Source organism: Hylobates moloch, unplaced genomic scaffold (genome assembly GCF_009828535.3).
Source record: "Hylobates moloch isolate HMO894 unplaced genomic scaffold, HMol_V3 SCAFFOLD_8, whole genome shotgun sequence".
NCBI lineage: Eukaryota > Metazoa > Chordata > Mammalia > Primates > Hylobatidae > Hylobates > Hylobates moloch.
Window position 1 is genome coordinate 48,813,825 of NW_026652283.1, and position 27,543 is coordinate 48,841,367.

The window sequence follows — 27,543 nt, forward strand, 5'->3', positions numbered from 1 at the left end:
TGCTCCCTGATTAACACCCAGAGATCTGCCAGCCTCATTTCCCACTGCCCCTGTATCCAGCTCACTCCCAGGGACCACCGGGCACCTGGTCCTTCACATTTTCCTGATGTTTCTAATGCTACCCCTCCTGCATCCCTGTTCGTCTGATAAACTTGCCTTTAAATGTGTATGTGAAGGACTCCTCCTCTGGTATCTAATCCTAACAAGTGCTAGATCCCATGGAGCCCTGATCCAGCTGGGGACTACACTGACCTCTCTCCCAGATCAATATCCCTCTCCTCAGGGCTCAGCCTGGCCAGTGCCTGATGTTCTGGGATAGGAGAACTGGGGAGAGAAGGCCTAGGACCCTGCCTCTCACTTTTCTTTCCACCAAAAGGGGAAAAAAGAGGATCTGGTCCTCACACCCAGCCTTGGGATCCTTATAGGATGCTGGGGATGGGGTGAGGGACAGGGCCAGTGAGACCTGGGGATGGGGTGCAGGACAGGGCCAGTGAGATCTGTTTTCCTGCTGCTCCAGTCTGGGCCCTACAGCAGATGCATGCAGAGTAATATTTATGAGACTGAAATATTCCAAATGCAGCTACTTTGGAAGGACCATGTGAGCAGATATCTATGTGCGTGGCATCTGGGCCCTTGGCTAGATGGTGGTCGATGTCGGTTTCTTTGTATTAACCCCAAGAACATTCAGTAGCTCAGGGTTTGCAGAGGTTCTCAGGAGCACATCTTAGCCTCATTGGTGTTGTGAGGCAGGCAGGGCACAGGTCACACTGATGAGGACACCCAGGCCCAGAGACATTTAGCAACCTGCCCAAGGGCATCTGTAGTTCAGTGAGAGGTGGAGCTGGGACTGAAATCTAGGCTGCCTGAGGCCCAGAGATGGTCTTCCCTGGACCCAGGGAGCACTGTATCTTTTTCAGGGAAGGCCTCCTGACCACAACCATTTCATCTGTCACAGTACAGAATAGGAAGTATGGGTCAGGCATCAGAAGATGTGAATTCTGGCTCTGCCTTTTCAGAGATGGCCCTGCCTAGTTCCTTGGAATAAACGATGGTGTCTTCCCCGGCCTCAGTTTCCTACGCTGTATAAGAAGAGAAAGCAGCATCTCGGTAGGTTGGAGTGGGAGTACATGAGGTGATGGCCACTTTGCTAGGGTCACAGTAGACTCCTCACCTCCTTCCCCTTGTCTTCCTCCCACTAGGTAAAAGACAATTGCATTGAACTCTTCAGAAAATTGCACTCCAGTCCCGGCTCCACCTTTACTTCCCTGGGCCTTGGTTTTCCCACCACACAGGAGTTTGAACACTTTGATTTCTGAAGTCCTGCCCACCTCTGGGGTTCCAATATTCTGCTCCTTTTCTCCTCTTCCTCCTCCTCCTCCTCCTCCCCCTCCTCTTTCTCCTCCTGCTCATCTGGGGTTAGGGAGATTGTGTGTATGTGTATGTATGTGTGTACACATGCATGTTTGTGTGCGCATGTAGCGGCAGCAAGGAAGGGGAAGGAAGGAGTCCTGCAGGGGTTGGTGGTAGCAGTTGGGAGAAAAGGAGGCAGGACTGTATGTCCCAGCAGGGCTCAGAGTTTTCTCACCAACTAATGGTGCTTGGGGCAGTTTAATCATTAAAGGAAAGGAATGAAGCCAGGAGCACCTCAAAGTCCAGCCTGCTGTTGACCAACACTAACAGATGAACAAGGAGCTGGCAGCAATGGGGCCTGGAGCTTCAGGGAACAAGGTCAGGACTGAGACAGCTCCACACGTAGCACTGAACTCCAGAGCTGGTCTGCACGCCTACGACATCAGCGTGGTGGTCATCTACTTTGTCTTCGTCATTGCTGTGGGGATCTGGGTAAGTGGGCCCTGAGGCTGGGGCCAGCAGGGGAGGTAGTAGTGGTCTCTCAGCTTGGGTGGGGCTGTGGAGCTGGGGCAGGGCTAGGCAGAAAAGAAGCAGATCATAGAACCATGGGGCTGAGATGGAAGGGAATCAGGCTCCTGATCTCCTCGTTTTTAGAAGGGCAGAGAGGGGTGTGGCTGGTCTGAAGTCACACAGAGAGTCAGAGGCAGACCAGGCCCCCGACTCCTGACTCCTCTCTGAGCACCTGCTGCCTTCGGCCCCAACCATCCCTGGTTGCCCTGAGCCTCACTCCTTCCTTCTTCCCACCCCAAGGCCCCTAACTCTGAGACCTCTTGACCCCTGGCCCTACCTCAGTCCTGCATTCGTTAGCATCTTGGCTAAGGTGATTTCTAAATGAGTAGGGGCTCATGTGCTCTCAGGGAAGTGTGCCAGGCTAATTCCAAGGTTCCTCTGTTCTCCATTGTTCCCAGGAGCCTCGGTGCTAGAGGCAGGGGCCAGGCTTTGGGGTCAGGGAAACCTGAGTTCAGGTCCCAGCTGCAACAATGAGAACTTCATGTCCCTGGGAACAAATGAGGCCTATCAGCTTTCTCAGGTGAACAGTGAGAGTAAGGACTACACTGTGATCATTCAGCAACAAGACACACTGCAGCACCTGGCACAGTGCCTGGTGCCTGATCAACAGGCAATAAATGGCTGCTATTATCACCACGGCATTCTACAGAAGTGTGAGCACCTTTAGACTCTGCTGTGATTCAAGTCCCAGATGGTCACTTCCTAGGCTGTGGCCAGGTCAGAAACCCTCTCTAGGCCTCAGTTTCCTCATCTATAAAGGGGGGTGAACAGTCCCTGCCTTCTAGTGCTGGTGTGAGGAAGAACTGGGCTAACAGATGATCGCTGGCTCCTGGAGGTGGCCAGCCGAGAAAAGCACCAACTCCTCTGTGACTTTGGACAAATGGCTTCCAATGTTGGGCCTCCATTTTCACATCTGTAAAATGGATCTGTTTTGCTCATATGGCCTCCAAGAGGATCAGAGCTGACAAGGGAAATACAAGCAAAAGCTTAACAAGCACAAGGCCCCACACACATTTATCACTCCCTGGTGACTAATTATTTTCCCTTAGGGGAAGGTCAGAGAACTGTTGGCTTTTGCATCTGAATAGCTGCTTCAAGTTAATCCTTCCCTACCCACTGTTCTGCCCTCACCCTGTATCTCCAGAGAATATTCCAACAGGCTGCTAACTGACCACCTAGTGGTGTAAGACAGGGAGGTCCTGGATGGGGCTCAGTGGCGTGATCTGACTTCAACCCAGGGCAAGGGAAACTCCACAGCAGTACCCATAACTCTACTCGGGGCTCAGTATCACAGTCAAACTGCAGCCCTCTCTGTCCTCCCGCCTCCAGTGTGGGAGCCCGGCTGGGAGCAGGGAGGGGATCAGCTCAGAGAAAGGGTGAGCACTACACATCTAAGGAGGTGATACTAAATCATACTCCGAAAGCGCACTTTGGGGAGGGAAGGATAAGGGGACAAGAGTGCACAATCAATGGCTTCACACACATGACATCCGTTACCTCCTTTGCTCTTCACACCGGCCCTAGGAGATGAATGGCGAGGCTCACAGAGAAAGTGACTCTGCCAAGATACATAGCTTAGAAACCGTGGAACCAGCCTCAGGCAGCTCTCTTCTGCCTCAGTTTTCACCCTCTGTGTCCCCACAGCGCCTGCACCGAGGGGAAGGAAATCTGCGTGGAGGGGGTAGGGCAGAGGTTCAGAGAGGCTTGAGAAATCCTCATCCCATCTATTTCCTCTCCAGTCATCCATCCGTGCAAGTCGAGGGACCATTGGCGGCTATTTCCTGGCTGGGAGGTCCATGAGCTGGTGGCCAGTGAGTTGACCCTTCTCAACCACCCCTAGTGCAGAGGCTCCCAACTCTCCTCCCCCCCACTATCCAAGCCCTTGTCCCATCTTCTCACACCTGGACCAAGGCAAAGACCTCCCCACTGTGTTTCCTGACTCTGGGCCCCTTCTCTCCCACCCAAACCCACCCTGCAACCTGAGTGGCCTTGCTAGCACACACCTTGGACAAACATCCCCTGGCCCCTCCTAGGTGTGGCCCTACATCTGGCACTTGACTTGCAGTGATGAATCTAGAATGTCCCTGTCCTACAGAAGCTCAGAGCTGAGAGGGGCAGATAGATTCATAAACATCATGTGCACTGCTGAGCCAGAGGGAAGCAGGGGGCACTCACCAGAGCTTGGAAGCCCCTGACCACCCGACAGTGGAGTCAGCTAGGGTTAGGAAAGATTTTGGGGGGAAGGCGACACATAAGCTTAATATTGAAGAGCAGTTAAGTTAGGGGAATCACAGAGGTAAAATCCCCAGCAATCTCAGGGAATTGATCCCCAAACCTTTGTGAGCCACAGTTTCTCCCATCAAGCCACCCCACATTTCTAAGTTAGGGGAATCACAGAGGTAAAATCCCCAACAACCTCAGGGAATTGATCCCCAAACCTTTGTGAACCACAATTTCTCCCATCAAGCCACCTCACATTTCTATTGGTCCTCAAAATTAACTTCCTCCTCCTAGAATGGGATGGAGGGAGGAAAGCCCTGCCTCAAAAATTACCAGTAGAGTCATCAGCCCCAGTGGTAGCTAAAGCAGTATACACACCCAGGCATGCAAAACTCACACACGGCATGTGTGCATGCCCACTCCCACATGCACACTCTCACACACCCACACGCAACACTCTCACACTCACATACAAAGGCACCCACACACGTTCATACATGCCCACACTCATACATACTTGCAAACTCATGCACACAATCACACTCCTATTCTCACACTCACACCTTCTCTCATGCACTCACTCACTCATACACACCGTTACAATCACACTCACATGCACTCACACTCATTTACACACTTACACGTGCACACTCAGACTCACACATTCATGCACACTCACACCACCAGCCATCTCCACGCCTCTCCCCACCCTTCTCGTTCTCACCACCTTCCCCACTCTCTAGTGGTCACAGACTCGTTAGAGTAGCAGAAACACAGGAGGCCTCCAGGGCTCTCTGGAAGGTTTAGGTATCTGGGACAGGAAGAAGTAGGGGCAGGGAGCTCTTGTCTGTCCAGCATGACAGAATCCCCAGGGATGGCGGGGAGCTGGGCCTGGCAGCGCAGGACCAGTGGCGGGGTCACTGGTGCTACCAGCCACCTTCTCATCAGGAAGAAGGAAAAACCCTTCAAAATGGTTCTTTAAACCCTTCAAAATGGTTCTTTTCAGCTAGTGCCCCCCAAATCACAGCCTGGAAATGAAGGAAAGGAGGAGAAAGAGGCAGGACAGAGCAGGTTCCTCTGACCACTTCGGGAGAAGCCCAGGGGCCCTGCTGATTGTCTGGTCAACCCGCAGAGAGCCGAGCTCTGGCCCAACGATTAGTGTGAGGAACCCAAGGCCTCCAAACAAGAGGGAGTCCTTGGCAGGCACTCCCAGGTTCCCACTGCGCCCCAAACACACAGCAGGCACCCAGTGGGAAAGACAGGATGTGCTCCCCATCCTCTGGTGAGCCAGGCTGTGAGCTGTGCCTCCTGCACCTGAGACCTGGGTCCTGCCTGAGGCCGGAGTGAGAACCAGCTCTGGGTAGGGAAAGCTCAGTCCCACCAGCACTGCTGGAGTGTTTGTCTGGGCGTCTGCCCTGCCCTGAGTCTGTGCCCCATGAACAGTGTGTGGCTTGGGAGGCTGAGATCAGAAGGTGAAGTCGCCCATCCTGTTCCAGAGGTCTGCATGGTCCTCCTCCCCATATGGGCCTCCCCTGCTGATCTTGTTGATGTCTCCTGGGCTAGGAGCAGGAGAAGTGAGGTTAGAAACCCTGGGCTGGGTGACGGTGGAGGTGCCTCACTGCTCCAAGAACTGCCTGGGGGAGGCTTCTTCCCCTGAAGTAGGAGGCCTTGGTGTTCTCTGCTCTAACTGGATGGTCCAGCCCAGCCCTACCAGCACCCTGGGACCGCCTGAGAGAGGAAGAGTGCGTGTGTGAGTGCCTGTGTGAATTTGTTTCCATGTGTGAGTGTGTATGCATGTGTGAATGTGGGTACTGTGTGTGTGCATGAGTGTGCTTTGTGTGTGCTTTGTGAATGTATGTGCACGTGCGTGCATACCTGTGCATGTGAGGGCATATGTATGAGGACATGTGCATGCGTGTATGTGTGCGACTGTGCAAGTGCGTGAGTGCATGTGTGTGTCAGAGTGTGCATGTGTGTGTGTGTACTGTGCCTGTGTGTGCATGAGTGCATATGTGCCAGTGTGTGTGCATGTGTGTGTACTGTGCCTGTGTGAGTGCATGTGCGTGTCAGTGTGTATGTGTACTGTGCCTGTGTGTGAGTGCATGTGTGTCAGAGTGTGTGTGTACTGTGCCTGTGCATGTCAGAGTGTGCATATGTGTGAGAGTGTATGTGTACTGTGCCTGTGTGTGTGAGTGCACATGTGAGTGTGCATGTGCACGTGTCAGAGGCACTGGCACCAGGGCCTCAGCAATGTCAGGCCTGTTGCTCATTCTGTGCCTTTACACTGGTTACTGCCTTTGTCTGAATTTCTCAATGCTTTTCCTCTCCTCTCACTTTCTCTCTCACAGCACCTCCGGAAGAACAGGAAGTTGGGCGGAAGTGAGTCCCACATTGTATAGGTGAAGAAGCTGAGGCGTTGATAGAGGAAGTGATTTTATTGTGGTGACATAGGATACAAAAAGGAACACGGCTCTGCCCCCAGCTGCCCCCAGCCGCTCCCCGAGGTCTCCTCAGGCCTCCTCCCAGGCTCCAGAGCCCCTTCCTCTCCCCTTTCTCCCCTCCCTGTCACAGATCCCATCTAATAATAAGAGATAATATTGACCAAGTGCTCATTAAGTGGCAAGTACCATTTGTGTAGTGTTACTGGAGCCAGACAGCCAGGGATTGAATCCTCATTTGGTCACTTACTAGTTGAGACTTGGGCAAGTTACCTCTCTGTGCCTCAGTTCACTCATGGGTAAGATGGGGATAAAAGTAGCACTGAGGGTTGTGTCGAGGATTAAATGAGTCCCCATACTCAGAAGGCCAGCTGGTTCCTGGAGATGCTGCACAGGCGCTGACTGCCCTGATCGTGCTGACCATCATCACTGCTCTCTACTGCCTCCAAGTGGTTGGATGCCCCCCCGCCCCGCCCGAACTAACTCAGCTCAGAGGTCGACCTGGCCTGTGCTCAGTCCCTCCGCTCCTCCCTCTGCCTGGCTCGCCCTGGGGTGGTGGGAGGGCCTTTCCTTCCCTCCTGTGGGGCTTCCCTATCCCTTTCAGCTTCCTTCCTTTGGAGGCCCTCAGACCCATGGCCTCAGGGTGGAGGTCCACACTCCCCACTTTCCAGGCTTCCTTCCCACTTTCCCTTTTTTCCCACTTCACCATTTACTCACTGGGTGACCTGGAGCCAGCAAATTCATCTTTCCTTACATTAGTTCCTTCCTCTGTAACCTGGGATGACTAATACCCCTCCCTGCGGATATCTGTGGAATTAAATGTATTTATGAATGCAGTGCCTGGCATACAGTGGGTACCCAATAAATATCAGCTCCATGCCTCCTCACTACTCATGGTCCTCACTCCAGATTCATTCAGATCACTCCTGACTCCTGACCCTTGACCCAACTGTGCCTTGCAGATTGGAGCATCTCTGATGTCCAGCAATGTGGGCAGTGGCTTGTTCATCGGCCTGGCTGGGACAGGGGCTGCCGGAGGCCTTGCCGTGGGTGGCTTCGAGTGGAACGTAAGGAAGCTGGGTTGGTTTCTCCAGAATAATGAGGGTCTAACCCACCTCCGTCTCTGGCATTAGTGCTGGGAGGATCCTTAGAGATGCCTGGGAGGCTACATGGTGAATCAAGAATCCATTTCACAGAAGAGGAAATCAAGGTCTGGAGGAGACAGAGGGATCCATCCAAGGTCACACGGGAGGACTGGGGTCAGGTCCCAGGTCCCTTATTTCTCTGTTCGAGGGCCTCCCACAGCACAGCGCTGCCTCTGGGTGGGAAGCCGCCCCTCTGTCTACAACCAGGACCTGGATACCTTCTTCTTCTCCCCACTCTTCCAGGCAACCTGGCTGCTCCTGGCTCTTGGCTGGGTCTTCGTCCCTGTGTACATCGCAGCGGGTGTGGTCACAATGCCACAGTATCTGAAGAAGCGATTTGGGGGCCAGAGGATCCAGGTGTACATGTCTGTCCTGTCTCTCATCCTCTACATCTTCACCAAGATCTCGGTAGGTGTCACTGCCATGTGGTCATTGTGTCTGGAAATGCTAATTAGGGAACTGCTGAGTGCATCACCCTGTGCATGTTGCTGAGGGAAAGCTGACAATCACAGCTGGAAAAAAGGAAGGCGGGACCTATAAACCTTTAACGCATGTTCTGCCTCAGCACTGGGGTACTCAGAGATGAATGATAAATGGTTTTGGAGTGAATGACAGCACCTACACTCAAATAAATCACAATCCAGAGTTCATTCACTTATTTTTTCATGAATGGATTCTTCGTTCAACTGTGCATCAGTTGCCTAGTTTTTGGAGTTAGAAAGGTCTTTAATCTTCCTCTACTGATCTAAAATCAGGAAACAAACCTAGACAGGTCAAATGACCTGCCCAAGCCCACACAGAGGGCTAGCTCTAGAACTGAAGCTGAAGTATGGGTTCCATGACCCAGTCCAGGCTCCTTCCACTCTGTTATGTTTTAGACCCCGTAACAGGTTCACAAAACAATCATGGAATGGTATCTACAAGCATACACTAAAGGGAAATGAATCACTCCATTGCCAGGTCTAGGGCTGAAAAACACTTTAAGTCCCTTGTTCCACCAATGCTTGAGAATCACCCTAAGTCAGCTTAGGCTCAGGCTATAAGCCCATGTCTGCTAATAAACCCAAGTATGTAGATGACCCAGACCCATGCCTATCTGCACCAGGGCTCCTGCCGCATTGGGTCAGCCATGGGCCACCTGGCAGCCAAGCAGGCTTTGCTCTGCCAGGGAGCAGCCAGCAACTCTGATTCTTCCTCTCTTCTCCTAAATGAGCTCTTCTTCTCCAGCCCAGCGCCTTCCTTCACTTCCTCAGCCTTCCACTTCATTCCTCATCACTCTCTTCATGTCTAGCAGACCAGCTATGCAATTAAATTTATCTCAGTTTGGAGGCTTTATACAGTACTTCTCTGCTTTAAAGTCTCCATGGCACCTCAGTGTCTGCAAGATAAAACCCACACTCCTTAGCATAGCACTTAAGCTCATTTTCATCGTGTGATGAGGGCTGAAAGTGCCCACCTGTTGCTGGGCAGGCAGGTGATGTGTCCATACAACCCTACTGAGGGCCTCGGGTGGCCTGGCCTCTTGGGTCCTGGCTCTCTGCAGACTGACATCTTCTCTGGAGCCCTCTTCATCCAGATGGCATTGGGCTGGAACCTGTACCTCTCCACAGGGATCCTGCTGGTGGTGACTGCCGTCTACACCATTGCAGGTAGGCAGAGAGAAGAGGGCAAGAGGGAAGCTTCTGACTGGCAGAGACCCAGAGAGAAAGACTGAAGGAGAGACAACCAGAGAGACAGAGTGACAGAAAGCTGATGCTGACGGAGAGAAGGAGAAACAGGAGAGGCAGAGACAAAGAGAGCCCGAGACAGAGACGCAGAAGAGAAGAACACAGGGGAACAGAATAAGAGACACAGGGACAGAGACCAGGGGGATAAAATGGGCAGAAATGGGAGGAGGAACAGGTCAAGCAGGGACAGGGAAGGAGAGACAGTAAGAAATACCGCAAAAGACGAACTGCCCAGGGAGCAGGTTAGAGAGAGGACTATGACCAAAGCCAGAGTCACCGCAGGCTGCCCCAGGCAGAGACCACAACCACCTCCTCCACCAGCTCCTTGCACAGGGCTGGGCACCCTGGGAGGCCAGCACAGGACAGCCTTACTGATGGTTAAGTTGGGGTCCAGAGACGGGGGGGCATTTAGATGGGCATTGGGAGGAGAAAGCAGGGAGTACTCCTGGCAGAACTACAAGACAAGGAATGGACTTGGGATATTAAACAATAACACAAAGCTGTGGTGCAATGGCCACAGTCAGCTGTTGTCAAGACAGAAAGAAGGGACCCCGGCACCTTTGACTGTGACCAGCTGGCATCCTGCCGGGGAGGGAGAGGGGAGCACTAGGTGTGGAGAAAGGCAGGTGGCCAGAGTTCCCCTGCTAAGAGGGCTCTGTGTCTTCTCTGGTCTCCCCAGTGTGGCCATGCACAGGGCAGGCAGCCAGAGAGGACCCCAAACTGGTGCTAACTGATGAGCTCTCTCCTTGGGTCCCCAGGGGGCCTCACGGCCGTGATCTACACAGACGCTCTGCAGACGGTGATCATGGTAGGGGGAGCCCTGGTCCTCATGTTTCTGGGTAAGGAAGAGACCTAAATATACCCCACCCTCATTCTTAAATTCCTCTCTGTCCTGTCTCTGTCACCTCCACAGTCCGACTGAAACCTTCAGTGCATAGAGCCATGTAAGCCATGTCCCCTCTCCAGGCTGGGGCTCCCAAAGAATGGGGTTCTTGCTACTTCAAACCAAGGGTCTTGAGCCCAAGCCCCATCTTCCTCCTTCATCCCCAATCCCCATGCCAGTTCCAACCTGAGGGCCTACATGAGGCTGGGGCTGGGCTTGCTGAGTGACAGGCTCAGTGGGGTCTCAGGGCTGCTTCACTCACTGTCTCCTCACAGGCTTTCAGGACGTAGGTTGGTACCCAGGCCTGGAGCAGCGGTACAGGCAGGCCATCCCTAATGTCACAGTCCCCAACACCACCTGTCACCTGCCACGGCCCGATGCCTTCCACATGCTTCGGGACCCTGTGAGCGGGGACATCCCTTGGCCAGGTCTCATTTTCGGGCTCACAGTGCTGGCCACCTGGTGTTGGTGCACAGACCAGGTAATCCCCCAGCCAGGCTTAGCCTAGCCTGTCAGGAAGTGGGGTGGCTTCCTGCAGAAAAACCCAGTGCCTGCATGCATAGAGGGTTGGACCTCATTCTGGGACTGTGACTGGACTGGAGTAGGGGCACGGTCATGCCCAGTGTCAGGGCTCACCTGTGGCTTAGTGAGCCTCTCCTCTACCTGCACTGCACTCCTCATTTGCTGCCCTTTCAGGTCATTGTGCAGCGGTCTCTCTCGGCCAAGAGTCTGTCTCATGCCAAGGGAGGCTCCGTGCTGGGGGGCTACCTGAAGATCCTCCCCATGTTCTTCATCGTCATGCCTGGCATGATCAGCCGGGCCCTGTTCCCAGGTAAGAGTGAGCCTTGCTCTCTGGGTATTGGGATCTGGGGGCTTTCAAGGAGTGTCTAGAGAATGGGAATGTGGCCCTGGGCAATGTTAGACCAGAGCAGGGGTTGGCAAGGTTTGTCTATTAAGAATACATAGCCGGGCATGGTGGCGTGCACACATAGACCCAGCTACTTGGAAGGCTGAGGATCCTGAGTCCAGGAGCTTGAGTCCAGGAGGCTGAGGCTGCAGTGAGCTGTGATTGCCCCACTGCATTCCAGTTTGGGAGACAGAGCAAGAGAAACCCTGTTGAAAAGAAAGAAAAGTAAAGAAAAGAAAAGAGAAAAGAGGGAGGGAGGGAGGGAGGAAGGAAGGAAGGGAAAAGAAAGAAAAGAAGGAAAGAAGAAAAAAGAAAAAGAAGGAAGGAAGGAAAGAAGGAAAGAGAAGAAGAAAGGAAGAAAGAAAAGGAGGAGGAGGAAGGAAGGAAGGAAGGGAGGGAGGGAAAGGAAAGAAAAGAAAAGAAGGCCGGGCACAGTGGCTCACTCCTGTAATCCCAGAACTTTGAGAGGCTGAGATGGGTGAATCATGAGGTCAGGAGTTCGAGACCAGCCTAACCAACATGGTAAAACCCCGTCTCTACTAAAAATACAAAAATTAGCCAAGCGTGGTGTCACATGCCTTAATCCCAGCTATTCAGGAGGCTGAGGCAGGAGAATCACTTGAACCTGGGAGGTGGAGGTTGTAGTGAGCCAAGATTGCTCCATTGCACTCTAGCCTGAGCGACAGAGTGAGACTCCATCTCAAAAAAAAAGATAGAAAAAAAAAAGAACACCTAGTAAGCAGTTTAGGCTTTGTGGGCCAAACATATAATAAGTATTTCAGTAGAAAAAATGTGAATCAGAGCTGGGCGCGGTGGCTCACGCTTGTAATCCCAGCACTTTGGGAGGCCAAGGCGGGCGGATCACGAGGTCAGGAGATCGAGACCATGGTGAAACCCCGTCTCTACTAAAAATACAAAAAAAAAACATTAGCCAGGCGTGGTGGCGGGTGCCTGTAGTCCCAGCTACTCGGAGAGGCTGAGGCAGGAGAATGGCGTGAACCCGGGAGGCGGAGCTTGCAGTGAGCCGAGATCGTGCCACTGCACTCCAGCCAGGGTGACAGAGCGAGACTCTGTCTCAAAAAAAAAAAAAAAAGAAAAAGAAAAAGAAAAAAAAGAAAAAATGTGAATCAGGTAGTAAGTATATGGACAAGAAATTTACCAAAGACCCAGACACCATTTGCCCTTCAACCTTGTAGACATGGGTCCCTGGCAGTCTCCAGTGAACATTATCCTGTAGTTTTGGAAAGCAAATACTAGGCCAACTGAGAAGGCACGAGATCATGGACTCTAACTGCCATCACTTCGTCCACAGACGAGGTGGGCTGCGTGGACCCTGATGTCTGCCAAAGAATCTGTGGGGCCCGAGTGGGATGTTCCAACATTGCCTACCCCAAGCTGGTCATGGCTCTCATGCCTGTTGGTGAGTCTCTTCTCCCCACACCCCCCTGCACTCTCACCTCCAGCCTCCTCCAATCTCCACTGCCCAGGAGGGAAGGCACTAACATGGATGGGAAGAGGGAAGAAAACTATACACTTCTGCACCCCCATCCTAACACACATACACACTTTTTACAAGCATTTGTACATAAGACACCAGCTTTGTGGGCAGGTTCTGGAGATGCAGAGATAAAAGGCAGGCCCCTGCTCAGGCATCATGCGGTCTCCAGGGTGCCTGGACTTGTCAGAGGCACAATCCAGTGGGACCAGTGTGGTGACCCAGTATGGGCTAAGGGATCCCTAAGAAGGCACCTGACCCAGCTGGAGGATGTTGGGAAGGTCTCCCAGAGGGAAGGAAATGGAGCTGCATCCCAAGTTAAATCTTAGGCAGACACAGCTGCAGGGGCATAGGAAATGTCATTCTAGGGATGAGAAGCTGTGCGTGCAAAGGCCCAGGGTGAAGAGAGGGCATGAAGTCTGAACTGAAAGCAGCCCAGTGTGGATTCAAGAGCCAGGAGGAATGAAGACAACCTTCCTGGTGGGGATGTCACAGCCAAGCCTTGTTCTAGAGCAGAGCGCTGGGACACTGCGGGCTTTTGGTCAGAGAGAGCATGACTGGGTTTGTGTTTTAGCAAGACCAGTCTGCGTGGACGACTCTGTATGAGGCAGGCTTGGGGGTAGGCAGGGAGATGGTCCATGGGGCGTTTACAGTGGTCCAGGTAGGTGGACCAAGTCAGTAGCATCAGAGATGGAGAGAAGGGACTTAAAGATGTTTGTGAGGTTGAATTGACAGGACTTGATTTGAGGGATAACACAGACAGAGAAATCCACGAAGGCTCCCAGATCTTGGCCTTTAGATGGTGGGTTTATAATGATATTGAGATTAAGGACATACGAAGAGAGGTGGGATTATGGAGGGCAGCAGAGAGTAGAGTTATTCCCTCCCTGTGGTAGAAGGAGGAGTGAATCCGGGCAGTAGTGGCCATGGAGGGAGGCCCAGCTAGGACAGAGCTGCCCTGAGGGGCAGGTTGGAGGTAAACAGGGAGGGGAGCAGAGCAAGGGTCTCAGGTAGCCTTAGGCTCTGTTCTGGGGCTAGAAAGACCATAACTAAAGAGGGGAACAGAAGGCCCCAGAGGGAGATGGGCACCTGAGTTTGGAGCACTTGAGTCTGAGGCACCTGTGACGCTTCAAGGGAGAGAGGGGGACATCAGAAGGTGGTTAAATCTATGGATTTGGAAGGAAAGAGGACTGAGGTGGCACCAGGGCTGGGATCATGTCCCCAGGGGTGAGCAGCCATATCTCTAGAAGCTTGATCACTGTCAGAGAAACTTCAGATACCAGTGGGTCCCATCCTCCCTTGTTCAAGTGGAAAAATAGGCCCAGAAATGGCAAGGAGCTAGTCCAAGGATCATCCATACAGCTGGTTACTTGCAGAGCCAGGAAACAAGCCCAAAGCTGCTACCTCCCAGGCCAGGGCTTTAGCCCAACACCACCATGTCAATGAAGAAGGTATAGAAACACTAAACAGATCCACATAATTATTAACAATCACCTGTCTCCTCTCCCCAGCAGCAACCCACTAACCAAGTGTCTACAAGCTGTGAAACCTAGACTGAGATGTCAAAGCTTCAGAGAATCTTAGAGATTGCCTAGTCATACACAACTTAATAGGACAGATGAGGAAACTGAGGCTCAGGGTGGGGGGTGGAGGGGCAAGAGTCACCCAAGGCCACATAGCAAGGCAGGGACAGAGCCTGGGCAGCACCCAGCCTCTAGTTCTGTGGTCTAGGATTTCTTATCTGGGCTGGATGGGAGCCTCATCCAACCCCTTCCCTCTCTCATCCCACCCCCAGCTCCTGACTCTACAGAATGCTCCAGCAGCCTCTGTGGTCCTGGCAGAGCCAGCCTTAACAGGCCAGCCGTTCACATGAGCCTTGTCTCTCCCCAGGTCTGCGGGGCCTGATGATTGCTGTGATCATGGCCGCCCTCATGAGCTCACTCACCTCCATCTTCAACAGCAGCAGCACCCTGTTCACCATTGACGTGTGGCAACGCTTCCGCAGGAAGGCAACAGAGCAGGAGCTGATGGTGGTGGGCAGGTGCGCTGGCCCCTCCTTCCCTCCTTCTGAAGTGCCGTCTCCCCTCTCCCCTGCCCTGGGTTACCCTGAACAGATGTGGCTGGGTTGGACGCTGGACTGGCAGCCAGAGCACTGGGTTCAAGCTCCAGCTCTCCACATGATTTCAAGTAAGTCCTTCCCCAACCCTGGACCACTCCTCCTAAAAAACACCTCTTCCCTGGTAACTTTATCTTGGAATTGATCAACAGGGTTATTGAGAGATGAAAAAGTACTCAAGAAATGAAAGGTAAACTGTGTAAGTGCAAGCAAAGTTAGCAAGCAGCTCACCCAAGGTATTCCCAACCAACTCTGGATGTTACACCCGGTTAAAAAAAAATGCTATTAATTTAATCCATCAGATTCACTCTGAACATCTCCTATGCATCACATCCCACATGCAGGGGACCCATGGATGGGTCATACAGCCCTGCCCTCAGGGTGCTCACAGTTTATTAAGAAAGGTAGAAACACAGGTAACACAGCAAGGTATTTGCGTCAGTGGAGATTTTCATAGGAGGGCTGTCTCCAAATGATGCAGAGCCTTGGACACCAAGCTAAGGAATTTGAACTTTATCTTGTGGGTAACAGTTTTATGCTTTTAAAAGCATAACTTGGTGGCTAAAAGTTTTGGTTTTCCATAGGCTGGAGATTTGTAGTTTACATAAGGTTAAGGGGCCCTTTTTTAGATCTTTGCTTCATAATCAAAGGTTCCCTAACTTGGATTTCTGGACTAAAGTTCTCACACTTTGTGGACAGGTACTTGAATTTAGGAATCTTGCTCTTTCACATCTCCCTGCGTTTGCACTCACTGTTCTTTCCACTAGATGCCTTCTGCCCAGGGCTGCCTAATGGATTCCTACTGCCTGCTCATCTGTGCACCCCTAGCCCTAGGCAAGGTGACTGGCCATTGCAGGATCTGAGTGCAGGACAGATTGTGCAAAGAGGAGGGGGACGAGCGGCAGGGAAGCTACTTGGGTAGCTGATGCTCTAGTGGAGTCTGAGAGAGGCAAAATGGGAGGAAAAGGAGAGGAGAAGACAGGTATGCAGTGACATGTCAAAAGAAGCATTCCTTATCTGTGCACATGAACTGGTTTTGCTACCATTTCCTCAATCAGTGAGGTTCGGGCTCTATCTACTGGTCATATGTGTTATTGCACCCAACACATCCAAGAAAAGTTTTTCATCAACTTCACACAACTGCAAAATCATACATGCAGAATGCTTTGGGGACTTAGGTCTGAGCCACAGTTTGTTGAGAGGGAGTCAGGTGAATAAGTGGGATTCTTTCCCAAGACCGATGATGCCACAGTAAGGGAGAGAGGATCAGTGCCTGGAGGAGGGAGCAGCCCCTGGAAGCTGCAGTCACCTGGGAAAGAGCTGCCCTACACAGGGCTGGGATGGAAAAGAGGAGAAGACATTCTAAGCAGAGACCAGAGGCCTTTAACTGGGGTGGGGGGTGGGGTGGAATGTATGAATTCCTCTTTGAATAGCAACAGGTGGGTGACATGACCTTGAAGGCGTCTAATATATAAGTGCCACGGAAGCATTAGAATTATAAGTTTCTTCAGTTCCAAAATTCCAATATTCTGGGATTTTAAGACTCAGTTTCTGAATCTTAGTATTTGAGATTCCGGCTGCCAACCTTCTCTGGTCTAGCGATTGTGCACTCCCCTCCCTTCTCCCTTCCTGGTTCCTGCGCATCACCTTCACCCCACACCACACCATGCCCACCCGAGAGTGTGCCTCAGTGCCCTGTGCTCTCTCTGGCAGAGTGTTTGTGGTGTTCCTGGTTGTCATCAGCATCCTCTGGATCCCCATCATCCAAAGCTCCAACAGTGGGCAGCTCTTCGACTACATCCAGGCTGTCACCAGTTACCTGGCCCCACCCATCACCGCTCTCTTCCTGCTGGCCATCTTCTGCAAGAGGGTCACAGAGCCCGTGAGTGCAGTGTACCTGTCTCTCACATACAGCAGAGGGGCTGGAGACCTGGTCTCTCAATCACCTGGTCTCTGTGACCTTGGGAAAATCCACTTCCCCTCTAGGCTTCCATTTTTCTGACCACAGCATCCAGCCTAGATTCATTCATTCACTCAACAAACATTTATCAGTCTTATAATGGCAGCTCCAGGGATGCAGTGGTTTACGAGATTCACATAGATGTGCCATCACTTGGCCGGCAGAGAGATAACTGAATAAACAATAGTAATAAAGTATGCTGGCTGGTGGGAGAGTTAAGAGCACAAGCACCTAACCTATGGGGCTCCTGGGAGGAGTCAGGGAAGACTTCCTAGATGAAGTGACATCTGAGCTAAGGCCTGAAGGATTAATGGGAGTGGGAAGATGTTCCAGACACAAGGAACAGTGTGTGTGAACGTGCAAGAGAGACTGTAATATCTCTAGGGTCTGTTCCATGTCTAACACTATACGGTTCTATGTGTAAGCAAAATAACAGCAATGACAATGATGATGACAAAATGTGACCTTACAAGGGTTCCTGCACATGCATCATTCATACAATGCCACTGACACCTGACAGAATCTGGGAGGAAGCTAGGGGTACCCCAGGGCTGGAGCCTTGATTACTCCCCAGGATAGCCTAGAAGAGACAGGCTGGCTGTACCATGAGAAGCTGAGGGATATCATGGACACCAGTCCACAAAAACAATGTGAGAGCTCAAGGTCATTGAAAATGAGGTCATAGAACCCCCTCCCTTGATGGTGCACCTAAGCAAGTGTCTACTGTCTGCACAGGTCTCATCTCACTGACAACCATGCCGCACAGCAGGACCTGGCTGAACTCTGGGTGTTTCTGCTCATTCCAAAGTTTTTGAAATCAGGATCAGTATCTCCCATACTATTACATGCTGGGAACAGGTACAGGTTAGGGCCAAATGGAGCTATAAAGAAGAAAGACATGAGAGGTATCAGAGCTTTTCTTAAAAACAATATCAATGAAAGGAAAGTCTCTATTCTGATTTCTGATTTATCACAACAGAAGGTTGGGAAGGAGATCCTGTTATTCCCTGATTATTACAAAAGCTTATTCCATTATAGTTGAATATTAACCATCTGTTAATTAACTTAGTACTGATTTAAGTTTATGAATTTTTAAATTACTGCCCCCAATGAGAAAATTCTGAGTCAGCAAAGCCGAGTCATTCGTTCGGTCAGTTCACAATGGAGCCAGGATTCAAATCTTAGTCTATCTGACTCTAGAGCCCCTATTCCTCTGTGCCTTTAGGTCAAGACAAGTCTCAGCATTAATGGGGAACTCATTTTCCCATTAGTAGATGGATTTGCCCAACATAGTAATGAACCAGTGGGAGAGAGATTTGGGGACAAAGTAGTTTTACCTTCCTAGGGTCTCCTACCTGGATCTCATTTCAGCTCGTGTCTGCCCTCTGTCACAGGGAGCTTTCTGGGGCCTCATGTTTGGCCTGGGAGTGGGGCTTCTGCGCATGATCCTGGAGTTCTCATACCCAGCGCCAGCCTGTGGGGACGTGGACCGGAGGCCAGCAGTGCTGAAGGACTTCCACTACCTGTACTTTGCACTCCTCCTCTGCGGGCTCACTGCCATTGTCATCATCATCCTCAGCCTCTGTACAACTCCCATCCCTGAGGAACAGGCAAGTGTTGTGCTCATACTGAGGCCCTCCAGAAATGCTCTCCCTTCCCCGATAGCCTAGAATTCCACTGCTGACTTTTACTCTGTTGGGTTATGGTCTCCCCTGTGGCCACACAGATGTCCTTGGGAGGGAAAGTGCCTTGGGCTACGAATTCCCCAATGAAAAGTAATTCATTCAACTCAAAAATTACTCAGTGAGTACTTACTATATGCTAGGCACTGTGCTGGGCTTACAAAGATGAATGGTCCCTGCCAGAGAGTATCCTCAGGGGGAAACAGATGCTGACACAAGCTGTCATTATACAAAGAGAAAGTGCAGAAGGACCAAGCTCGACCAGAGGGGCCAAGCACAGAGGGAGAGGCAGTCATCTCCTGGGGGCCCAGGGAGGGCACACTGACGAGGACACTTTGAATTAGACTCTGAAGAATGAATAGAGGATTTTTGAGTGGCCAAGAAACAAATACAAGAGAAAAGAAACAGAGAGCTTACTAGGCAAAGAACTCAAATTGAAATCCTCCCCTGTCAGAAGCAACGGCCCTTGAACACTTAGAGCCTACAGCTAGGGCTGCTGAAATAACAGACCACCGATTGGGTGACTTAAGCATCAGAAATGTATGGTTTCACAGTTCCAGAAGCGAGAAGTCTGAGATCAAGTGTCTGCAGCGTTGGTTTCTTCCAAGGTTTTTCTCTGTGGCTTGTATAAGACTGTCTTCTCCTCTTTGTCTTTACACGGTCTTCCCCTATGCCTGCCTGTGACTGAATCTCCTCTTCTTTTAAGTCATAATGGATTATGGCCCATTCTGGTGACCTCATTTAACCTTAATTTTCTGTAAAGACCCCATCTCCAAATAGAGTCACATACTGAGGTACTGGTGGTTAGGACTTCGACACAGAAATTTTGGGAGGACACAATTCAGCCCATAACAGAGCCCATGCTGGAAGACAGTCCCTGAAACACTGAGTGGATATCACGGATAATCTTTTGATGGATGGTGCTTTAGAGTTTGCAAGACGACTTTATACCCTTGGTTTCACTGATTCCTACAAAAAAGCAGGGCCTTCCCAGGATGACTTCTCCAGTGGCTCACACCAGAAATGAGCCCCTCCTCCTGCTGAATCCTCAACCTCTTCTCCATTGCCTGTTTCCTCACTCTTCTTCCCGAAGTCTTCCCCAATTGAAAATTCTTCCCCGAATCCTGTTATCCTCTAGTTCCTGCTGCCTCCCTCTCCTCCCTTCAACAGCAGACTTTTGCAAAGAATGGTTTCCTTTCCCAGCTTCCACTTCCCACCTCTTGCCTGCTTCTCAACCCGCTGCTGTCTGGCTGTTGTCCCCAGCTTCCTGCTGAAATTGCTCTCACTGAAGTCACTGATAACATCTTATTGCTAAAATCAAAGGTCATGTTCCTGTCTTTATCTTAAGTGAATTCCCAAGAGAACTGGACACTACTGACCACTTTTCTGCACCCCAAAGACCTCTCTTCTGTTCACTTCCATGAAATATTTCTTCCCTAGGTTTTGCTTTTTTGTTGTTTGTTTTGCCTACCCTTCCAATCACTCTTTTGACTTCTTCACAGGCTTCTCTGTCTGCTCCTGAAATATCAGTGTTCCTTAGGAACCCATCTATGGCCTATAACCTGTCTCACCCTACAACACCCCTGGGCTATAAATTCAACAACTTTCTATATAAAGTTGACCCTCAATTCTCTATCTACAGCCAAAACCCCTCTCCCAAGATTCAAACCCCAAAATCCAACTGTCCCCTGGTGACATAAAGAGACACAGTCCATATGCTACTGGTGACACCCATTAGAAGTATTAGGTAAGGTTTATTGAGAGATATTTACAAGCAAGGAAGCTTCCCAGGCTCTCATGATCCCAGAGAGATGCATGCTTGGGCCCAGCACAGTGGCAAGTAAGAAGTTGGGAGCAGGATAAGGGATACCCAGCTCAACATGCACCAGAAAGCTGCCTTAGAGCTCAGGCAGTGGTGAGTCCAGCACCACTGATATGAGGCAGAGAACTGCTGTGTTTTAGTTTACTGAGCCACCAAAAAGGAGAAGAGAGAAAGCCACCAGGGCCATCCAAGGAAGTAAGTTTTATTTCTCCTCGCCTGAACATCTCCACTTGGCGGACCTGCAGACTCCTGAAGCACATCATCATATTTGTGTGTGTACATGTTCTCTCTCTCTCTCTCTCTCTATCTCTCTTCCTTTCACCAGCACTAATACTCACTCCTTGTCCTGTGTTCTCTATTCCTGGGAAAGGCACCACTACATGTCTGGTCACCCAAGGCAGGAACCCTGGAGCCATATTAGCCTCTCGCGTGTCCCTCACCTGGCTCTTTCAGTCAGTCACGGTGTCCTGATTTCACCTCCTTTACCCATTTCCTCAGGTGCCCATTATTTTTGGCTCCACTTTTACAACATCCTCCAGGCTGGACCCCTTTCAATTCACTCCAAGAGACCTTGGAAGATCCCGGCACTTACAGTCTCTATCTTCTGCTTAAAGTCTGCAGTGACTCTCCATTGCCTACAGGGTTTTTGTTCTTTAAGCTACAACTCCTCAGCCTGACCTTTGAAGACTTGTTCTCAAGTGCCTGCCTCGTTTGCCTCAGTCTGTAAAATCCATGAGGACAGGGCCCAGGTGTGTTTCAGGTCTGTATTCCAGCACCTGGCACAAGCCTGGGGTAGAGCACCTGGTGTAGAGCAGGAAGTGCTCATATTTGAAGAAAGAGGAAGTCAGGGCTAAGATCCAAGCCTCCTGACTCCCAGCCCTGGCCTTGTTCTTTGGACTCTTTGCTTTTGCTCAGATGGCCTTTCATAAATGGGCCTCTGTTTTTCTACAGCATGACTTCTCTCCAAGGCAACTGACTCCAGTGTCTTCTTTCCCTCCAGCTCACACGCCTGACATGGTGGACTCGGAACTGCCCCCTCTCTGAGCTGGAGAAGGAGGCCCACGAGAGCACACCGGAGATATCCGAGAGGCCAGCCGGGGAGTGCCCTGCAGGAGGTGGAGCAGCGGGGAGCTCGAGCCTGGGCCAGGAGCAGCCTGAAGGTAGGCTGCGGCGGGCCGGGGGATACTCATCACAGAGGAACAGGGGAGACAGACCTATGTCATGGGCAGCCTTTGGGATGGGGCCTCTGAGAGAGCCCAATAAATATCACCCTAACTCCTTTCCCACTGGGCTAGTGAGCCAGGCAGATCGGAGCCAAAATAGTGCCCTCATTACTGATCAAGTGTAAGTGGAAAGAGTTGGTTTATATCTATAGGCAGATGCACTTCCTAATACTGAACCCCCGTATTCCACAGAGGTACCCATCCAGTCACCAGCAGATCTGATCAGGGCACAGAATAAAGAGGGCATGCTTGGCTCAGCCCTGTCCTCCCTGTAAAGAAGGACAGGGCTGAGCCAAGCACGTCCTCTTTATCCTTCCCAAATTTACCAACACGGAAGTCCCTTCACCTCCCCTAGGTTGAATGAGTACAAGGGCAGAAAATCAAAGAATGTTACACCCACGATGTTCCTTCCACATAGAAGGAAACATGAGGCGTGACAAAGAAACCCCTCACCCGTGTCGCCACCACCACTTTTCTTTATTACGTATTTATCTCCCCCTGGGCTCAACGAGTCTGCCTGTAGTAATACAGAAGCGTGGTTGTCCCTCGTGGGATGAGAGCAGCCATGCCTCCATACACTTGTTTCTGTTTTCATGAGGTTCCTCCAAAACACCTCCCACACCTCTGGGTGTCTCCTCGAGCTGCTGATGGGCCATATGACATATGAAGTGCACCCCTGGAGGTTTCTACATGTGTTAGAAGATTATGTCAGTTAAATCTACTCCAAGGCTACACAGTATCTAAAGCTGAAAATTATTTGAAGACATGATTTGAGGTACCTGTGTTAGATACAATGCAGCTATAACCTTCCTGGAGTGAAATGAAATAACAGTATCAAAACATTCTAATGATAGAGTGAAAACATTATAAAGATTTTTTCAATTATAAAATTCCCAAGGAAAATGTTAAACTCTATAAAGCTCCACCCGGGTGACAAAATAATCTATATGTCAAATCCCAGTGACATGCAATTTACCTATATAACAAACCTGCACACGTATCCCTGAAACTAAAATAAGAGTAAAAGAAAAAAAAAGGCGTCCCAGGAAAATAAATAAATAAATTCTGAAAAGTTAAATAAGTTTGCAAATTAAAGTCCAAAATTAATCTCTCTTGCCCTTGTAAATTAAAAATTCAAAGACATTTAATTCTTAAATTTATTTTCTGCCTCAGTGAAAGAAAGTCTCAATACAAGTAGGTGAATAAGACATAGTCTCTGTCCCCAAGGAGGTGAGAATCTCTTGGAGGCAAACAGGTAGTGCAAAGATGTAGAGTTTACACTAAAATGGATAAAAATGTCAATAATGTAGCAATATTGGGCTTTTAAACACAATGGCATGTCATTGTTTATAACGTCCAGGCAGAGAAATAAAATGCATCTTCATGTGAAAAAACAGTAAAATCATTAAGATTTTTTTTAAAAAGAGGTCTCAGTGCCCGGATAGAGTTAGGGTTCCCTCAGCAGCTGCAGCTGCTTTCTCTCATTGGATTGGCCATAGCTCTAGTTTTATACCAGCCTCTCGTGTGCCAAACTTTAAATGATTCTAGAGAGCTAAGAGCACAGACAGGATTAGCAAAGCATCACTTGCTGCACCAGCATGGCTGGCAATGCCATGCCACTCAGTTCTCGTGACTTTGCCAGGTTTTAGGGGCCCTATACTTTCCTCCAGACCTGAGAAGGCTCCCACCTTTCTTGAGGCCCTTCACCTTTGCTTAAGGCCTTGATTCTAGAGAAACAGCCACTTGCCTAGAGTTAATGACATCATAAGCCCCAGAATCCCACCAAGGTCTAAGGCTCAAAGCTTCTTCCCAAGCTACAGCAGTTAAAAGCCAATAATCCAGTATAAAAAGCTATTCATAATGATGGATATAATTTTTTCCAAACTTTCATGGTTAAAACCCACATAGGCTCACTTCAGAACACACTACTGAAGATCAACATCACCTTGCCTGGTCTTATCAGTTGTCCCAGTTACTTCATGGTATATTTTGCTTTGCAAATATATGTATATATATGTATAACCTCTGTGTGTGTGTATATATATATATATGTATATATATACACACACACACACACATATAACCTCTGTCTCAGAAGGTTGCCAAGGGAATCAAAAGAGAGAATGTTTGGAACAGCTTAGAAAATGATAAAGCTTAGTACAAACGAAATGCTGAATTCATATTATCGTTAGTGCAGTTCTGTTGCTATGTGACCTTAAATAAGTCTCTTCCCTTTCCTGAGACTTTTATATATATACATATAAAAAACTGCTCCCCCATCATCATTGCAAAGACTGGGTCCTGAGCCTTGTAAAACTTATGGTATTGAAGAAAGCAATCTGAGAGCCTGAGCTTTTGTAGATGAGGCAACTGCCAAGAGAAGGAGGAAGGAAGAAGGGGCAAAGCTGCAAAGGAAGCTCCCAAAGAGAAAGAGGAAGGAGACAGCTTGTACTTTCCCATGGCTGAAACCCAGAACTAGACAGACTTACACAGAGTTACACAAATGGACCTACTCCCCGGCTGGTCCCCATGCCAAGGGACAGAGTCGTCCCTGGAGAAGCCGAGAGAAATCCCTGCTCCCTGTGGACAACTTGCTCCCAAGCAAGAAAAAGGAGGCATCAAGTCAGCCAAGAAGTCCAGTGAGAGAAACCTACCCCCCTTCACAGACCACCACCACGAGGAAGTAGAAGGGTAGGGAAAGGCTGGTGCCATTATACACTAAAGCTCCTTCCCTGCCCAGAGAGAGAAACAAACATCAGGAATAGGGAAGTGGCACCCCCTCTCCAAAGGCCTGCAGGTAGGCATAGTATAATGTTGAGTCCTAAAAAGGAAAGTTAAAAATATTTAAAGGAGGCTGGCATAGTGGCTCACACCTGTCATCCCAGCACTTTGGGAGGCCAAGACAGGGGATTGCTTGAACTCAGGAGTCAAGACCAGCCTGGGCAACATGGCAAAACCCCATATCTACAAAAAATACAAAAATTAGCAGGGCATGGTGGCGCACACCTGTGGTCACAGCTACTCAGGAGGCTGAGATGGGAGGACTGCTTGGGCCCAGGAGGTTGAGGCTACAGTGAGCCATGAACATGCCACTGTACTGCAGCCTGGGCAACAGAGTGAGACCCTGTCTCTCTCTCTATATATATATACATATATTTTTTAAATATAAAAATATATTTAAAGGACAGCAGAGTAGATCTGAAAGAAATATGTACCTTCCAGTTTTTAGATATGAATTTACTGAGTTATGGCACACCACTTAATAACTCCTTTAGTGACATAGGCTCTCTGGGCATATGAATTTACATATGAAGCTCTGTGCATCCTCTGTCTCAGAAGGTTGCCAAGGGAATCAAAAGAGAGAATGTTTGGAACAGCTTGGAAAATGATAAAGCTTAGTACAAACGAAATGCTGAGTTCCTATTATCGTTAGTGCAGTTCTGTTGCTATGTGACCTTAAATAAGTCTCTTCCCTTTCCTGAGACTTTTTTCTCCTCTGTGCAATCAGGGAGCCAGACCAGATGGCATCCAAGGTTCTTGCATCTCTGACACCCTGTGGGTTTATTGAACTTACCAGCTACCACATTCTAAACCCATTAACATAATAAAGCATTCGTTCCCAGTGCATTCTTTTCAATCTCAATGAAAGGATTTTTATATTAATTTTATTTGTAATATAATATCTGCTGATTTAAAAAAAATTAAGAATATTTACCTTATTACTTCTTTTGAATTTAGTTTTTAGTGAAATTGCGTTACCTTTTAACCTCAGAGCAGGTCCCTTTCTCACCCCGAGGAAGCCCATGTCTGCATGGGTTCGGTCTCGTGCACATATAGAATATCATATACACCAGAACCTCTCCCACTGCTCCAGCACTGGTAACTTTTTAAAGTGCTGTCCAATTTCCATCCTCATTTGGTAGTCAGAACAACGCGGAGAAGAATGGGGCATATGTCATTGATACATCTGAGACAGAAAGAACCTCCAGCTCAGAGAAGCTGAGTGATTTGCATATGGTCTCACAGTCAGCTAATGGCAGAGCTGGCCCTGGAACCAGGTTTCTGGCTTGCAGCCCAGTGCCCTTTCCAATTGCGGTTGTAGCAGTCTGTCTGGTTCAAACGCTTCCTTCTTCCTGGGTGAGATAATGCTCCTTCCTTCTTCCCTTATTCAGGACTTGTGCTATGAATTGGGATGAACTGCATTATCCTGCCACCTTAATACACCATCCCCTCTCCAAGAAAGTAGTGCTTCCACCACCTGACTGTTTGTTTGGGTGCTGTGGCCAAGATCAGAACTTAGTCTAGAGTACCAGCTCAGCACCCAGTCTGTGGTTTGCAGAAAGTACAAGTCAATGGCTTCACCCCTCCCCATTTTCTGTACACCCCCCCATACTTTCCATCAGTTTCTCACCATCTCTCTCCCTCCCCTACTCTCCTATCACTTTCCTTTCTCCAATCTTCTTTGCCTCTCCCCTCCTGCTCTCCTTCATCTTCTGGCTTTGTCCCTCCAGCCCCAAGCAGGTCCTGGGGAAAGTTGCTCTGGAGCTGGTTCTGTGGGCTCCCTGGAGCGCCGGAGCAGGCCCTGAGCCCGGCAGAGAAGGCTGCGCTGGAACAGAAGCTGACAAGCATTGAGGAGCAGCCACTCTGGAGACATGTCTGCAACATCAATGCTGTCCTTTTGCTGGCCATCAACATCTTCCTCTGGGGCTATTTTGCATGATTCCACAGGCCTGGCTTCAGTGTAGACAGATTAAACAAAGCCCAAGCCTGTCAGCCACAGAAACAGGCTCTCCTCTTACTTTGCTGTCTAAACTGGAGACCACAGAAGTCAAGACTGCAAGCTCCCCTGAGGAGAATCCAACTCAACCTGCACACTTGACAAGTGGAGAAACAGAAGCCCAGAGAGAGCACTGGGTTTGTTCAGGGCCACCCAGCAGGAGTCACACGGGGTTTCCTCACTCTTTCTGGTACATTGCCGTACAGACCTACCTTAAACACAGTTTCCACCCTCTTCTTGAATGTATTCAGTAGCCTTTACTGAATGTGTGTCTTGAGATTAGAAAAGTGGAGGATACAAGAAAAGGAGCAGCAAGAAATTTGCAAAACTCCAAGAGCACCTTTGCTCCCCCTTATCCTCCTTCCTCTTCCCCTTTCTGGTTCCCCTACCTCTCTATCTTTCTATTCTCACCAATAATCTATTTGTAGCATGAATTTACCCAGGAGGGTCCTATATTTCCATTGGTGGCTCCCCAGTGGTGGCTGTCAGACCTGAAGGAGTGGGGAGCCAAGGGTGGACTTTAAGCATGGTGACAGATAGTATTTTGGGCAGAAAGCTCTTGGACAAGGGACTATCCAAAGCACTATTTAAATTCTGCCTCTTCCTACTCTCTAACCCAAATATGCACGAAATCTCTATGGCGTTGAGAAGCAGTTGGAGAGACATGACTTGCTAAAACCTCGAGGAATCAAGACATGTTACTCTGTATTTAAGGGTAAGCCACAGAGCCGGCAGCACAAACAGCCTGGGAGCCACTGTGCCTGTGCCTTTCTGTCCTACTCCCTTTGCTTGCCATGTATCCGCACACCTTGGAATACACTGTGACCCCAGTTAAGTGTCCCTTCACCAGGAAGCTGCCGCAATGTCCAAACCTGGGTCAAGGTCCCACTCCTGCTCCCATAGCCTTGGACCTGCTTCTGTCACAGCACTGATTGATCACACCGAGATGGAAGACTCCAGGGGGCAAGGACCGAGGGCCATGTCCCAAGTGACTTTGTACCCAGAAAATAACAGCTGTTCAATAAATGTGTATTGAGTTCATTAGTTCTCCACGGTCCTGGTAGGCTTTGTGCTGCAGCTGGCTGGGTAGTGACTTGGAGTGTTAGCTGTTAGGGGTGAGTCTCCTTGACTTGGAGTTTAAGTAACTAACTGAGTCTCAGACACCTAGAGTGAGATCACAGCCCCAGCCTACTGACAGACACCAGGTGAGGGCGTGCCTTTCTTCTAT

At 49.8% G+C, this 27,543-nt stretch overlaps 1 protein-coding gene and 1 long non-coding RNA gene across 3 annotated transcripts in view; one reads left to right on the forward strand and one right to left on the reverse strand.

Annotated features, from left to right (window-relative positions):
* The window catches only part of LOC116473132 (uncharacterized), an 81,653-nt gene that overhangs the window by 8,547 nt on the left and 45,563 nt on the right, over nt 1-27,543 (reverse strand). The window lies entirely within an intron of this gene.
* Nucleotides 1,627-27,312, forward strand: SLC5A9 (solute carrier family 5 member 9). Its single transcript, XM_032160782.2, has 15 exons — nt 1,627-1,842; nt 3,660-3,731; nt 7,541-7,645; nt 7,775-7,849; nt 7,967-8,131; nt 9,267-9,372; nt 10,209-10,289; nt 10,609-10,814; nt 11,030-11,165; nt 12,553-12,660; nt 14,626-14,776; nt 16,565-16,733; nt 18,206-18,421; nt 21,316-21,475; nt 26,050-27,312. Exons 1-15 carry the CDS (start codon nt 1,681-1,683, stop codon nt 26,256-26,258), a joined length of 2,121 nt encoding a protein of 706 aa, XP_032016673.1. The 5' UTR covers nt 1,627-1,680; the 3' UTR covers nt 26,259-27,312.